General features: G+C 40.9%; 1 protein-coding gene across 3 annotated transcripts in view; it reads right to left on the bottom strand.

Moving 5' to 3' along the window:
• Nucleotides 1-10,525, bottom strand: part of DDR2 (discoidin domain receptor tyrosine kinase 2) — a 281,188-nt gene extending 270,663 nt beyond the window's left edge. For all 3 annotated transcript variants that reach the window (XM_077452620.1, XM_077452621.1, XM_077452622.1), the window contains exon 1: nucleotides 10,174-10,525. In XM_077452620.1, the coding sequence (XP_077308746.1) occupies nucleotides 10,174-10,175 (2 nt within the window). In that variant the 5' untranslated portion in view covers nucleotides 10,176-10,525. The remainder of the gene's footprint in view (nucleotides 1-10,173) is intronic.
• Between the last annotated feature and the right edge of the window lie 4,165 nt (nucleotides 10,526-14,690).

Raw genomic sequence — 14,690 nt, 5'->3', positions numbered from 1 at the left:
CTTTCTTTTGGTTGTATTTGATCACCTCTGCGGTTTTTATTTTTTGCACTATAAACAAAAATAGAGCGACAATTTTGAAAAAAATTCAATATTTTTTACTTTTTGCTATAATAAATATCCCCAAAAAATATATAAAAAAAAATTTTTTTCCTCAGTTTAGGCCGATACCTATTCTTCTACATATTTTTGTTAAAAAAAATTGTTTTACTAGTAATGGTGGCGATCAGCGATTTTTATTGTGACTGCGACATTATGGCGGAAACATCGGACATTTTTGACACATTTTTGGGACCATTGTCATTTATACAGCAATCAGTGCTATTTAAATGCACTGATTCCTGTGTAAATGACACTGGCAGTGAAGGAGTTAACCATGAGGGGGCAGTGTAGGTGTTATTTATGATGTTATGTGTTTTTTTATTGATGGGGGGCTTGGCCTGGCATGTGACGTCACTGATCGTCTTTCCCTATAAAAGGGAACAGATGATCAGTGATAGCCACAGTAGGAAGCATGGGGAGAGGTTTGTTTACACAGACCTCTCCTCGTTCTTCAGCTCTGTGACCCGATCGTGGGACACCAGCGGCGATCGGGTCCGCTGGTCCCGCGGCCATGGTCACGGAGCTCAGGACCGGGTCCGCGCTCCCCGACCAACGGCTGGGCACTTAAAAAGCAACGTACAGGTACGTGCTTGTGCCCAGCCGTGCCATTCTGCCGATGTACATCGGCGTGGTTAAGTGGTTAAAGAATTTCTTGTGATTTTTTTTTGTGCTCCTCTGCTATGTGTTTTTCATGTTCTATCTTAGCCGTTCTTAATGCACCCTTACATTTCTTGTTGCATTTTTTTAAAAGTCTGAATGCTGAGGATGATCCCTCAAACTTGTATTTTTTGAAGGCCTTCTTCTTTGCTTTTATATGCATTTTTACATTGGCGTTAAGCCATCCAGGAGACTTTTGTTCGCTCTTTTAAATGTATTACTCAATGGGATGAATTGGCTAATGCCCTTATTTAATATGCTCTTAAAGCAAACCCATCTCTCCTCCGTGTTCTTTTTTCCTAATATTTTATCCCAATTTATGCCTTCTAGCAAGGTTCGTAGTTTAGGGAAGTTGGCTCTTTTGAAATTCAGTGTCTTTGTATTCCCCTTATGTTTCCCATTTGTGTGATTTATACTGAAGCCAATTGAGCTGTGATCGCTGTTACCTAAATTGCCCCGTTATTGTTTTAGTTTGCCAGCACAATGGACTTTTTATATATTATATGTTACTATGTTTAATATCATGCACGGTTTGCTGATATTCATGCTTTTATATGTGTCATATCACATTGGTAATATTAATATAGCATGACATTTTATTTGTTTTTGTACATTTATGCACTTATGAGATTGTGATCAGTGCCAGCAGCTGTATCAATTAAGAAGGAATTAAGAATTAAGTCATTAATTAGTTTGGTTAGCTCGCAAGCTTATTCAGTTTGTCAAACAAACTTGATTTCTTTTTATGAGGATGTAAGTAAAACCTTGGACAGAGGGGTGGCTGTGGACGTGGTATACTTGGATTTCGCTGAATGGCCAGATGGTATACAGATGATGTTGCTGACCGGTGATAGCCTCAAGTGCTGCTAGAGAAAATCTTCTAATGCCACTAGTGTCCCGACATTATTCATGCAGATAAGGACCAAGCATGGCATATACCCCATCAAAAGCAATGTTTTGTTACATACTGGTAAACAAAAATCCCTGTGCCAGGAGTTCTGCTTTAATAAGTTGAACTGTTGGAGTATTCATAGGCAATTTAGATACTCCACAAAATTTGGATTGTGTAATGGATTTTATTACTAGTTACAAATTTTTATTTTCTTCCATTACTAGTTTTAATTTCTGTGCTTTTTTTAACCCTACAACTGTCTTTACTAATTCCTCAATGAGTTATTTGTTTTATATGGGTTATTAGTGTGGGCTATTGGCGCTACCTCTATTAGTTATAATTAGGCTACTAAGAATTAAATCTTACATTTAACTGATGACCCCCACTAATTAACAAACCTTAGACCAATACAAGGCATTCCCTGTTACCTATATATATATATATATATATATATATATATATATATATATATATATATATATGTGTTAGTGGCACCAATAGTGCGCACCAACAAATGTGTGCAGTGACCCCTATAGGTTAGTGAAAAAGAGAGAGCCTTAGATCAAGGGTTATAAGAGGTAAGACACAGTTTTAAAGAAAAGTGAGTAGTAAGCAAATAGTGAAATATACCTATATACGTGCACCACGTTTCTTGTTTTAAGTATAGGGTCCAGAGATATTACCCCCTGCGCACAGTCTTACTCGTCTGTGTATACAGGAGATACCCAGCTCTTAATCGTATAGGGACCAAGATCAGTTATACAATTTTTGCAATCTAATAAAGTGCAACTACAAATTATAAATAGGTATAAATAATTCCGGTATAAAAAAAAGGTAAAAACCCTAAACGGTGCAAAATATTACAGAAATCCAAAAATAGCACTAATTACCCATAATATTAGTACTTGTACGTAGCGACCCTACGGCTCTCAATAGGTTAAATTAATTCAGTGCAAAAAAACTTATGTGAATATACCACAACAAATACCAAATTATATAAACTAAAACTTATAAGTGCATTAATCATCGGCCATCAAATATGTGAATCCTATGCAGACTTCGGAAAAATGTATATATAAAAAAAAAATTTGTAAAAAATTATTTTGTAAAGGTGTGAAAAATATATATGTGCAAAATATATGTGAAACTTATAAAATTATATATAAAAAATTACATATAAAAAAACTCTATAAAGAGTAAATAAAGTTAGGAACTAAAAAAAAAATTTAAAGTAATATAGAATATCGAGGTAGTCCACAATAGTTCCGCTAATAAATGTCCAACAGCATACAGAATTCCAGCTCAGGAGAAGCAAAGAAGGTGACTTTCGTGATCATATATATTTTTGGTGACTTCCGTGCTCGTTCCCCATTTTGGGTCCCCACTCACCAGATCAACGTACCCCCTAGGGGGTTACAAGCGTGTATGTTCTCCTCCACTATGCGCCATGCTGTTGAGGGTTCCACCTGCCGGCTGTGTCCTCTACACTCTGCCAAAGGTTCTTTTTCGTCACACAGTGATATACAGGAAGAGGATCTGATGTTACCTGTTGTCTCTCTGCAAAGCTGGTCCCACTGTTGCATGGAAAACATTCAGGTATGTTTTTCATGCAACGTTTGAAGGTTAATATAGAAGTCTTTGGCTCTTAGGTTGTATGAAAGTCAGACCAAAGTAGTGCATGAACTATTTTGAAGTTGCTATGACTTTAAGTCACACATATATGAATGGTTATAATTAGAAAACCTGAAGTATGACTTATCATGCAACTTTGATGTCCAAAGTCACACAAGTGTAAATGGGGTGTAAAGCCTGTCTATGACTGTGTGAAAACAGTGAGATCAAGGTACACGTAACATAGTTGTAAAATGTGGTATGGATCCTTTATAGTCTGAACTGCCTGAACTGGGTGTAACTTGGATGTTACCTGTTGTCTCTCTGCAAAGCTGGTCCCACTGTTGCATGGAAAACATTCAGGTATGTTTTTCCTGCAACGTTTGAAGGTTAATATAGAAGTCTATGGCCCTCAGGTTGTATGAAAGTCAGACCAAAGTAGTGCATGAACTATTTTGAAGTTACTATGACTTTAAGTCACACATATATGAATGGTTATAATTAGAAAACCTGGGGTATGACTTATCATGCAACTTTGATGTCCAAAGTCACACAAGTGTAAATGGGGTGTAAAGCCTGTCTATGACTGTGTGAAAACAGTGAGATCAAGGTACATGTCCCATAGTTGTAAAGTGTGGTATGGATCCTTTATAGTCTGAACTGCCTGAACTGCCTGATGGAAACCATCAGCAGTGATGACAGTGATACAACAGTCATGTATCCTTCTGCATCAGGAATCTCTGATCCCTCTTCATTGTTGCTCCTATTTTTGGTCTAAGTTAAAGGGTATGTCGAGGCATTACCTAAATTTACCTCTAAACCTTCAACACTCCTCTAAAATATGCCCCAGTATTTAGTTTACCATGTTCCTGTAGCATGAAACAATTTTTATTACTCCCTGGGATTTGATCAACATGCTTGTAAAATTCTTGCGGGCATAGCTCAGTTTAGTTTCCATTACTGTAGACATGTTCCCAGAAATACATCTCCCAAGAGTCTTGTCATTGTGTAGGCAGGCCCTTAACCACTTGCCGACCGCCGCACGACGATGTACATCTCTTCAGGCGGTGGTCGGCTGTACGATAATGGTGGTCTCCACGGCGGATTCGCCGCGAGATCACCGCTATTGGTGGCAGGAGAGGTGCCACCCCCCCTTTCGCCGCCCTCCTGCACCTTCCGCCGCTTACCGGAGCCGTCGGTAGCGGCGGAGGCGATCGGGTCCTCTTCCTAGCTGGGCATAGAGACAAGTGAGGCTAAGATGGCCCCCACTCGTCTCTATAGCATAGAAGGGCGGAAGCGACGTCAAAACGTCACTTCCGCCCATACCTCTTAAAGGTATATTTTTTTAAATGTCAGATTTTCTTTTTTTTTTTTTTTGCATTTTAGCCCAAATATGAGATCTGAGGGCTTTTTGACCCCAGATCTCATATTTAAGAGGACCTGTCATGCTTTTTTCTATTACAAGGGATGTTTACATTCCTTGTAATAGGAATAAAAGTGATCCATTTATTTTATTTTTTTAAACAGTGTAAAAATAAATAAAATCAATTAAAATAAATAAGAAATTTTTTTTTTTTTTTAAAAACACCCCGTCACGACGAGCTTGCGCACAGAAGCGAGCGCATACGTGAGTAGCGCCCGCATATGAAAACGGTGGTCAAACCACACATGTGAGGTATCGCCGCGATCGGTAGAGCGAGAGCAATAATTCTAGCCCTAGACCTCCTCTGTAACGCAAAAAACGCAACCTGTAGAATTATGGAGATTTTTGAGGCTAAAAGTTTGACGCCATTCCACGAGCGGGTGCAATTTTGAAGCATGACATGTTGGGTATCAATTTACTCGGCGTACCATTATCTTTCACAATATAAAAAAAAATTGGGCTAAGTTTACTGTTGTCTTATTTTTTTATTCAAAAAAGTGATTTTTTTCCAAAAAAAGTGCGCTTGTAAGACCGCTGCGCAAATACGGTGTGAAAAAAAGTATTTCAATGACCGCCATTTTTTCTCTAGGGTGTTAGAAAAAAAACAATATAAAATGTTTGGGGGTTCTAAGTAATTTTCTAGCAAAAAAAACAGTTTTAAACATGTAAACACCAAGTCTGAAAAAGAGGCCTGGTCCTTAAGTGGTTAAACATCAAAGTAGCGTAACTGTTTTGCTGTGAGATCTCAGTGTAATGAATGAAGAGAGATTAGGCAGCTTAGTTAGTGACATGCAGGCAATATATTTGATTATATATATATATATATAATCGTACAGTATGCCAGGTTGCATGCTCAGATAAGGGCCTGGTATAGATTTTGAGGGGGACCCCCACTCCATTTTTTTTACATTTTGGCACAGGGTTCCCCTTAATATCCATACCAGAATTGAAAGGCCTGGTGTGGATTTTGGGGGGACCCCACACCATTTTTTTTTTCGGCACGGGGTTCCCCTTAATATTCATACCAGACCCAAAGGACCTGGTAATAAACTTGGGGGGGGGGGCCCACTCCAATTTTTATGTATAGTGCCGGGATCCAGCAATACATTACAGCCAGGAGAAATTTTACATTTTTTCCTTTCGAAATTTCATTTTGCTGCGGGACTGTCGTGAACATGAGAAAAATGCACTACTTTACAGGCAAACTAAAGCGACCCCCCAGGCACGATATTTAAAAGGAATATTTCATTTTTATTGTTTCACTTTAAGCAATATTAAAATCACTGCTCCTGAAAAAATTTAAAACTTTTTTTTTCATTGATACATGTCCCCTGGGGCAGTACCCCAAACACTTTTTATGGCAATAACTTGCATATAAGTCTTTAACATTAGCACTTTTGCTATTTCACGTTCGTGTCCCATAGACTTTAAAAGTGTTCACACAATTTTTTATTTTTTTTGTCTGTTTGCATATTCTGGTGCAAACCGAACAGGGGGGTGTTTGACTCATTCCTAAAATTGATATATTTGCATGTGGAGTGGACTAGTGAGGGGTGGGGATTTGGGGAGTTCTGTAGTCTAGCATGCAGGGTTCACAACGCTTTTGGGGATTTCAGTGCTGCAAAAGCACTTTGCTGTCCGCCAAAAAAAGTTAGGAGCACCAAACTTTTGGTGAATCAACAGGTTTTCTGTGCTTGCATTGTTTTTAAAGGGATGATACATGGGGAAACGTGCATGCATTGACAGAGATGCACTTAATATGTTTTATTTTACTTTCCCTGACATACATTTAAAAATATTATCAAGAGTAGCCAATCCACCTGTATTTATAATCTAGTCACAAATATATTTCAAAATGTATTTCTTAACAAAACTTTTGTTTCAGTTCAGAAAACAATTTTTCATTACTGTGTTTTTTTTTTTTTTTTAATATGAATTTTTATTGAAAAATTTGGAAACCTTTGTCTAAAGTTATCACATACAAAGGCTTTTCTGTTACAAACATCACAATCAGCATTGGATGAACAAAAAAGTCTTACATTAAGCAGAATTAGGTAGGGGTAGAGGTAACAATTCATCAACGGGAAAGTGCAATAGAGGGACCTGGTAGCTATACGTAAATGGAAAAATATTTGTTAATTTTAATTTTAACAAAATCCGTTCTTTAAAGCTTTTATTACACAAATTTGCTGAATTTACTGCATATAATTTAGATATTGGCTTACTGATTTTTGTAGTATTCTATAAGTAAAAGAAAGTCCTCATGGATCATTACATTTTTTTATCCTACAAAATGTTACCTTCTGTCTGGCATGAACATGGGAGTCTATTGAGGATGACAGAAAAAAAAGAGCATCCCAGGTGTAAATAAAATGAGATAAAATGGAATTTAAAATGTTCTTGTGGATATTAATGTGGGAAATACCTTATGACTTTGTGAATTGGGGCTTATATCTCGATTACACAATGCTGGTTATCTTTTTTTGTTGTTATTGTTATCTTAGAACATAGCAAGGCAGCAAAAATAATGTGCTTGCGATAACGTTTTCCTAACATGCTTCTACCCCAGTTTACCTCATTAAAGCTGATAAGAAAAACAATATTGTATATGTGAACGGTTCAGTTTAAATTCTAACTTTGTGGCTGGGTTCACACTATTGGGAATTTGATGCAGATTTCCCCGCATCCTATTTGCATGTCAGGAGACTGTGACCGGCTCTCTAAGGAGCTGGTTCACAGGTCTCCGGGAGGGCTGTGGAGCGAATTGTACAGAGTTGAACCTGAAACGGTGAACAGGGATGCACTGGACCCCTGCTGTGAGCCACTCTGCATGGCAAAATGTGATACTACGAGGGAGAAAAAGAGAGTCTACAGTCAACATAAAACTCACCATCCTACCCCTTTAGGTTTATTTAGAAGTATGACAATCATTAGGCAGCCAATGACTGCTTTTCGTGCTGTAATTAAGGACCTTTCTTACCTGCAATTATGAGTAATGCACCTGTGGCCTAACTCCAGTTTTTAATAGTTATTGGCTTTGCTGGTTCTCTGAATTAATTTATTGAGTCTGTGCAGCCATGAAGGCATGCATGCCCCAAAAAACAAAACAAAACAAAAAAAGGCTTGCAGCTCCCTTAGGCCTCATGCACATTGCTTTCCTAAATTGATATTTTTGGGGCTTTTGGCATATTTTTTTGCCTAAGCCCCCAACGCACCTCAATAAAAGCCTATTCATTTTAGGAGTTTAGGAGCAGCAGAGTTTAGAGGGAGACATCGTTCCTTCTCCTGAATGTAGAAAAATCGTGTTCAGTAACGTTTGGGCATATAAAGTGACAAAAAGTGTCAAACACTAAGCGCAAATGCTAGGCACGTTTAGGACTTCAGAATTTATTTATTTCAATGGCCAGAAACAAAATGAAATTCTGGCTAATGAAATACATAAATTCTCAAACTCCAAAACGCTGTTAAACTCTGCTAAACTGGTTTGAAAAAAATGCAGCTTAGATGAGTTTTAACATTGATTTCCTCCTGTCAGGATAAACAGCATTAACAATAAACCAGTGTGCATGAGGCCCTAAAGTACACCTAACCCATCCTAACAGTTTTTATTGGACGTTTTGCAGTACAGAAAACAGTATACACTGCATACTACTGTAGAAAAGTAGAATTCTCATTTTCACATACGCAAAAATCGTGAATTCCAAAAATAGGCATGCACTGAAATGAGTATCTCCAAGTATAAACAAGCCAATATTATGGACTATCAGCCTAAAATATCAGCCTAACAATAGTGCTGAAGTGTATTATTGGTATACTGTTTGTTTAGTTGTGGTAAAAAGTGATACACAACAGGTGTTTAGTAGCTTTTTACACTTCAATTTTTTATCACGGAGTGCGGATTTTAAATGCAGAGCAGGAATATTATAAAGTTTTTTATTGCTATATAAGGCTATATAAGCTCAAGAAGGTTCTAATAATCGAAGCCTTTGAAAGTCTTACGCAGGTAGCTGCTTAAAGGCTAAGTTCACCTGAATAGAATAATAGAATTGTGCACATATTTTTGCAGAAAAAAAATCTTTCTTTTTTTTTTCCAGCAGGAGCGGAGAAAGCATTGTACCCATGAACAGTTTCCCTACATGACTTTCTGTTTGTAAGCTGTAGGATATGTCAATCGACTACAAAAACACTCGTCAGTGCCCCTGCAGGCCTTGAAACTGCATGCCCATCTGCCATGGTGGCAAACAGTTTTTGTAGTTTGTTCATTTAGAAGCTGTGCAGAGCTGCTGTGCAGAGCAGCTGTATTCTTCTTTTCAAAAAATGACAGCGAGTTCGGGGAGAAGAACCCCCGCCCACTGTAATGGGGAAGGGGGATCAGGAAACGAGGCAGCAGGAGCTGGTTCTAAAGATGAACTTATCCTTTAAAAGGAACCTGCATTTCAGCACCGTTGTAACCTTTGACATGGTTTAGGACAGATTAAGATTTTTTTAGCATGTTGAAAAAATGTACATGCATTGTATAAAATACGTCCCAGGGCTCTGTCACATGATTACATACCTAGGCATATTTGGCCCTAACAACTCAGTTGAAGGTAAGGATTGGAATTGGATAAATCCACTGATTAGATAGCTTTTCCTCAAAGTGCATTTTCATGCCATTTCAGCGAAATGATGTAACCAAATTTCTAGACATATGGACATGTAACCAAAGACTGTGACAGCCAAGAGCAGCTTTTTCCTCAGGTAAGTGTTATAAGTTTGTTTTTAATGTATTATTTTGAGGGGCGGAATGATTAAGTTTACAGGGGCTTGCATTTCTATTCCAGGTTTGCTTTGACTTCCTGCTTAGTAATACCATATAATGATAATTCCTGTTTTCATGTGTGGCCTCATTTAACCTAAAGTTTCTTAAAATAAAAGGAGATACACAATACAGTTTAACACAATTGCCAGTAACGTTCTCTATAGTTGCCAGAAATTTTAGATACATATTTGCATTCGTAGAAATTTCACATAAGTTAGCAGTTTAATATTACCATCTTTTTAAATCACAGTTCAACAAGACAGCATGTAATACGTACAGATAAGTTATTCTTTTATATCAAAGTACACATATATTTTCTCGCACAAACATTATAACCTAATTTTGAAATATGGATACAACAGGCCTAATAAAATGCGAGAATTTAAATCAAAAATATATTTTTTGATTCACTACCACAAACCACTTCTGACTGTATTCTGGTTTAATCTCCATTTCTACAAGAGGAGCCAGCAACACCATGCCAGGCTGTTAACATTATCTTGCCAGACTAAGATGTAGAGTACACATTTAAACAGAAGCACTTTTCCCAAAATGATGGTAATGCAATACTTGTGTTGTATACAAGTCGGTCCATGATAAAATACAAACATGTATACATGCATAATACACACCCTTGCACCAGACAATAACACTATGTGAAATAAATTCTACGGTAAATGTACAACTTACATGTCAGTTGAAGAAATTCCATATGTCGTTCTCAGAAGACTTTGGCAGAATTTCAAGATTTATTAACTGTGACAACACTTTATCATCTTCGTATAGTGCTTTTTTCCTAAGAACATTTCTTCTTTACAAATTCTTTGTTTATCTGGAGTAGTGCCATAATTCCAAATAACTATAATTTTCAACTAAGCGATTACACATTATTTTACTGAAGTTTGTTTCTGCGTATGTGTCAGCGAAGACTGCAAACAGAAAATCCCAAGCTGTGGAAGCTGAAGAAAAAGGAGAGAGAAACGTCTGTTTCCAAAGGAAATGTCTGCAGGGAGGTTCAGTAATGTGCCTGATATAAGATGCCTTTCAGAAAGTTTCAGTGTATGGCAGAGAGGCTGCCAGAGTTCCCAGCATGCAACCTGTGCAACATTTGGCTTCAATTAAGGAAAGAAAATTTAGCTCACATCAATAACACTAGCCTCAGTTGGAGATTTTCTTTTCCTCTGGATTCAGTATTGTGTATGCGTGTATATGTACAATATAAATATATAAATATATATATATATATATATATATATATATATATACTCCTCTTTTTTGTTTACAATTGAAATTAACATATATTGTATATTTTCTTACTATAAAATAAATTAGGCATTTAATTAGAACAGCAGTAATTGTTGTTAGTGGCTCTGCCGGAGAGATTTCATGGACATTGTAGACCTTAGTCACTCCAGTCACTCCAGAGTAAGGACACCCTTTGTATACACTCGACCCTTTACCGCCTGTCTCGTCTTGAAAGCCTCTCTAGTACTGGATTTTTTGACTCTCCATTAATTCCTTATATGCGTACAATCCTAAGCACATGGACCATATAGTGCATAATATCAAAATGTTCTAACATAAAAACAGTCATTAAATTGAAATGAAATAAATTTAACTCAGAATTTCTAACCCTTTCTGCACTCATTCCAAAACAGAAAAAGCTTTGTTTTTACATGCAATTAAAAACAGGGATACAATTATGTAGACAGCATAGTCGGAAATTATAGTTGCGTTAACTGACACATATGAACATCATTTAATTTGGCCTGGGCAACTAGGCATCTATGTCCAGATGTGATAAAAAAAGTTTAAACATTAATGTGCTGCGGTGATCAAAAGAGGGAACCATAGCAAGGAAAAGACACACTTTGTAAATTTTGAGGCTTGGTTCTGCCCCCCCCCCCCCCGCAACCCTGCTGTGGCTTCTTACCAGTTGACATCTGTCAAATTTAAAATTTTACCTCACTTTGTTAAGGTTTATTTCCACTTCCTATATTGTCATTGAGACAGGAATTTAGGGGAAATCTTCTTATATGGGACATAGACAGCAATAAAAGCTAAACATGGGCTTTCCTCACTATATACAAAACAGAAAAGATTTTGGTAAAAATTTTTTACTTTAAGCAATGTTGTGACTGATGAGAAATTATGCAGTTTTGCAGTCAACATGCTTTCAGAAATAGGTTAGTTAGGGTAAGGCAGGATATTCATTATTTGACTTAATGTGAGCAGGTTTCTTTCTTCCAGGGCTTGTTGTAATTTTGCCATAGTTCAGTGCAAGGGAAACAATTATGCTGGATCAGTTCATCTAAAGATGCTTTAGAACTTCCGGTTCCGGTGCCGCATGGAGTAGCTGTCCTCTCCCACAGCTCCCGCAAACCGGCCTCTAAATTGGCATTAAAAACTGAGTTTTTGCCCGCATCACTGACAGGCAGCCTTCCCCACACCACCGGTTCCACGATGGACCGGTTTGTGGAAAAAAACGGGCTGCGCTCGTACGCGGCCGCCACCGCGCGGCAGGCCTCACCACAAATCGAGGCCCCGGCTTCGGCCTATACAGCTCCGGCCTGCGCGGCCCATCCGGAGGAGACAGCGCCTGAAATGGAGGTAGGAGATCACACACCAGGCCAGACAGCCTCTAAAGCCACCTCATCCCAGCAATCTCCGGCCCCTCCACACCCCCCTGGGCCTGCGTCACCATTCTCCATGCTGCAACCCCTGTCACCCTCACCTCTGCAGGACCATCATACAGAACTTTTGGCACAGGCTGTGGCTGCTCTCCTCTCCCCTATGATTGCTGCCTCTGTAGAAAAAGCTGTCAGCACAGGCATGCAAAAATTTCAAGCCCAACTAGGGGAACATGCTTCTAGATTAAATGAAGCTGAAAACCGCATCTCTAATTTAGAGGAAGAACTCTATCAAACACAGTCCCTGGAACAAGCCCAGGACGGAACCAACAAATATGTACTGGAAAAGCTTGACGACCTCAAAAATAGGTCAATTCAGACCGTAAATCCCCGTGCCCAATTATTGCCAAATATTTGAATTACTCGGACAAAGCCTCCATTTTGCAGCAATACCGACAAACCAGATCCCTCCAGATTGATGGGACCAAAATCTTAATCTTTGCTGACTATTCAGTTGATGTCTCCAAGAAAAGAAAGGCCTTTCAACACATTTGCACGGAGCTATATTAACGGCAAATGAAATTCACTCTGGCATTTCCGGCGGTTCTGCGGATCAAAGCACCCAACGGCGAACAGCTCTCTTTTCAAGATCCTGATGATGCGACTCGCTTCCTGAAATCGCTATGATCGGGCCCTCCACTCAGTCCCACACCCAAGGCGGCTCCAGTTAATCGTGCCCTGGACCAGAGGAGCCCGCGGAAAGACTCTCCCAATCGCTTCAGGGCCTCAGGTCCGGCTCAACTCCCCCTGACCTCACGTTGATGGGCTCCAGTGTCATGCTGCCTCTCTCATTTTCTCTTTCTCCCAGGTACAAAGCCCTGCTTGATACCTTTTCTCTCCTGGATGAAGTGACCCGTTTGTGAACCCTCCCCCTCCTGGGCCATTCACGCTTCTCAGGTAATATCAGGAAGGGGCAAAAGGGCCCTTTGAGCTACATTGACTGATTCCATGTTTTCATAAGTAATGCCGCGTACACACGGGCGGACTGTATGGCCTACTTAGTCCGCCGAAACACATTTCAGCGGACAGTCCGCTCGTGTGTGGGCTTCAGCGGACTTTTTCAGCGTGCAGTACGGCGGACTAAGTATTTCGGAATGTTCGAAATATTGTCCGTCGTACTCGTATTTCGGTGGACAATCCGCCCGTGTGTATGCCAGTCCGCCGTACTTTTGAAATGAGCGGACTTTTCCCGCCCGGAGAAAAGTCCGCTCATTTCGAGCGGGTATCCAGGTAGGCGGGGCCCGCGAAGGAGATGTCGCTGGCCCCGCCGCCTGGTATGGACTTAAAGGGGAACCCCAACGCCGAAAAAAATCGGCGTGGGGGTCCCCCCAAGTCCACAACAGACCCTTGTCCGAGCACGCTACCCGGCCGGCCAGGAAAGGGGGGCGAGCGAGCGCCCTTCCCCAAGGCACCCACCATGTTGAGGGCACGCGGCCTGGTACGGCTCAGGAGGGGGGGCGCCCCCCCTCCTGAGCCGTACCAGGCCGCGTGCCCTCAACATGGGGAGGTGCCTTGGGGAAGGGGGCGCCGCGCGGCCCCCCCATCCCAAAGCACCTTGTCCCCATGTTGATGAGGACAAGGGCCTCTTCCCGACAACCTTCTTGTAGCTCTTTTGCTAGCGGAGGAGTCCGGCTTTCTTTCTCGCCGCCGGCCTCTTCTCCCGACTTCGGGGGTCTTGTCCCCCTCTTCGGTTCTTCTGCCGGGCCACCGCGCCTTCCGTTCTTCTTCTTCTTCTTCTTCTTCTTCTCCAGGAGATGTTGCCTCGACGATCTCTCCGGCCGGAATGCCAGGGACGCACTGCGCGGCCACTTATATAGGGACAAGGGGCGGTGTCACATGGCTTTATGTCACATGGGTTGGTCACATGGGTTGATGTCACATGGGGACTATGACATCGTAAGGGGGCGGGGTCACCATGTGACACCAACCCATGTGACATAAAGCCATGTGACACCGCCCCTTGTCCCTATATAAGTGGCCGCGCAGTGCGTCCCTGGCATTCCGGCCGGAGAGATCGTCGAGGCAAAATCTCCTGGAGAAGAAGAAGAAGAAGAAGAAGAACGGAAGGCGGCGGTGGCGGCGACAGAAGACCGGGCCACCGCTTGTAAAAGAGCTATAAGAAGGCGCGGTGGCCCGGCAGAAGAACCGAAGAGGGGGACAAGACCCCCGAAGTCGGGAGAAGAGGCCGGCGGCGAGGAAGAAAGCCGGACTCCTCCGCTAGCAAAAGAGCTACAAGAAGATAGCGAAGGAGTCCGGCGAGAAGACCCCCGAAGACGGAAGACCCCCGGAGCTGTGCAATAAAGTATTTTATCTTGTGTGCTGTGTTTTTTTTGGTACTTTTATTTTACAGGTGAATGGGTAGGGGTACATTGTACCCCATACTCATTCACATAGGGTGGGGGGCCGGTATCCGGGGGCCCCCTTATTAAAGGGGGCTCCCGGATTCCGATAAGCCCCCCGCCCGCAGACCCTGACAACCAACGGCCAGGGTTGTCGGGAAGAGGCCCTTGTCCTCAT

Source organism: Lithobates pipiens, unplaced genomic scaffold (genome assembly GCF_037356315.1).
Source record: "Lithobates pipiens isolate NorthernLeopardFrog02 unplaced genomic scaffold, aLitPip1_a1.2 Scaffold_23, whole genome shotgun sequence".
Taxonomy (NCBI): Eukaryota; Metazoa; Chordata; class Amphibia; order Anura; family Ranidae; genus Lithobates; species Lithobates pipiens.
This window is presented reverse-complemented; position numbering and strand designations above follow the sequence as displayed.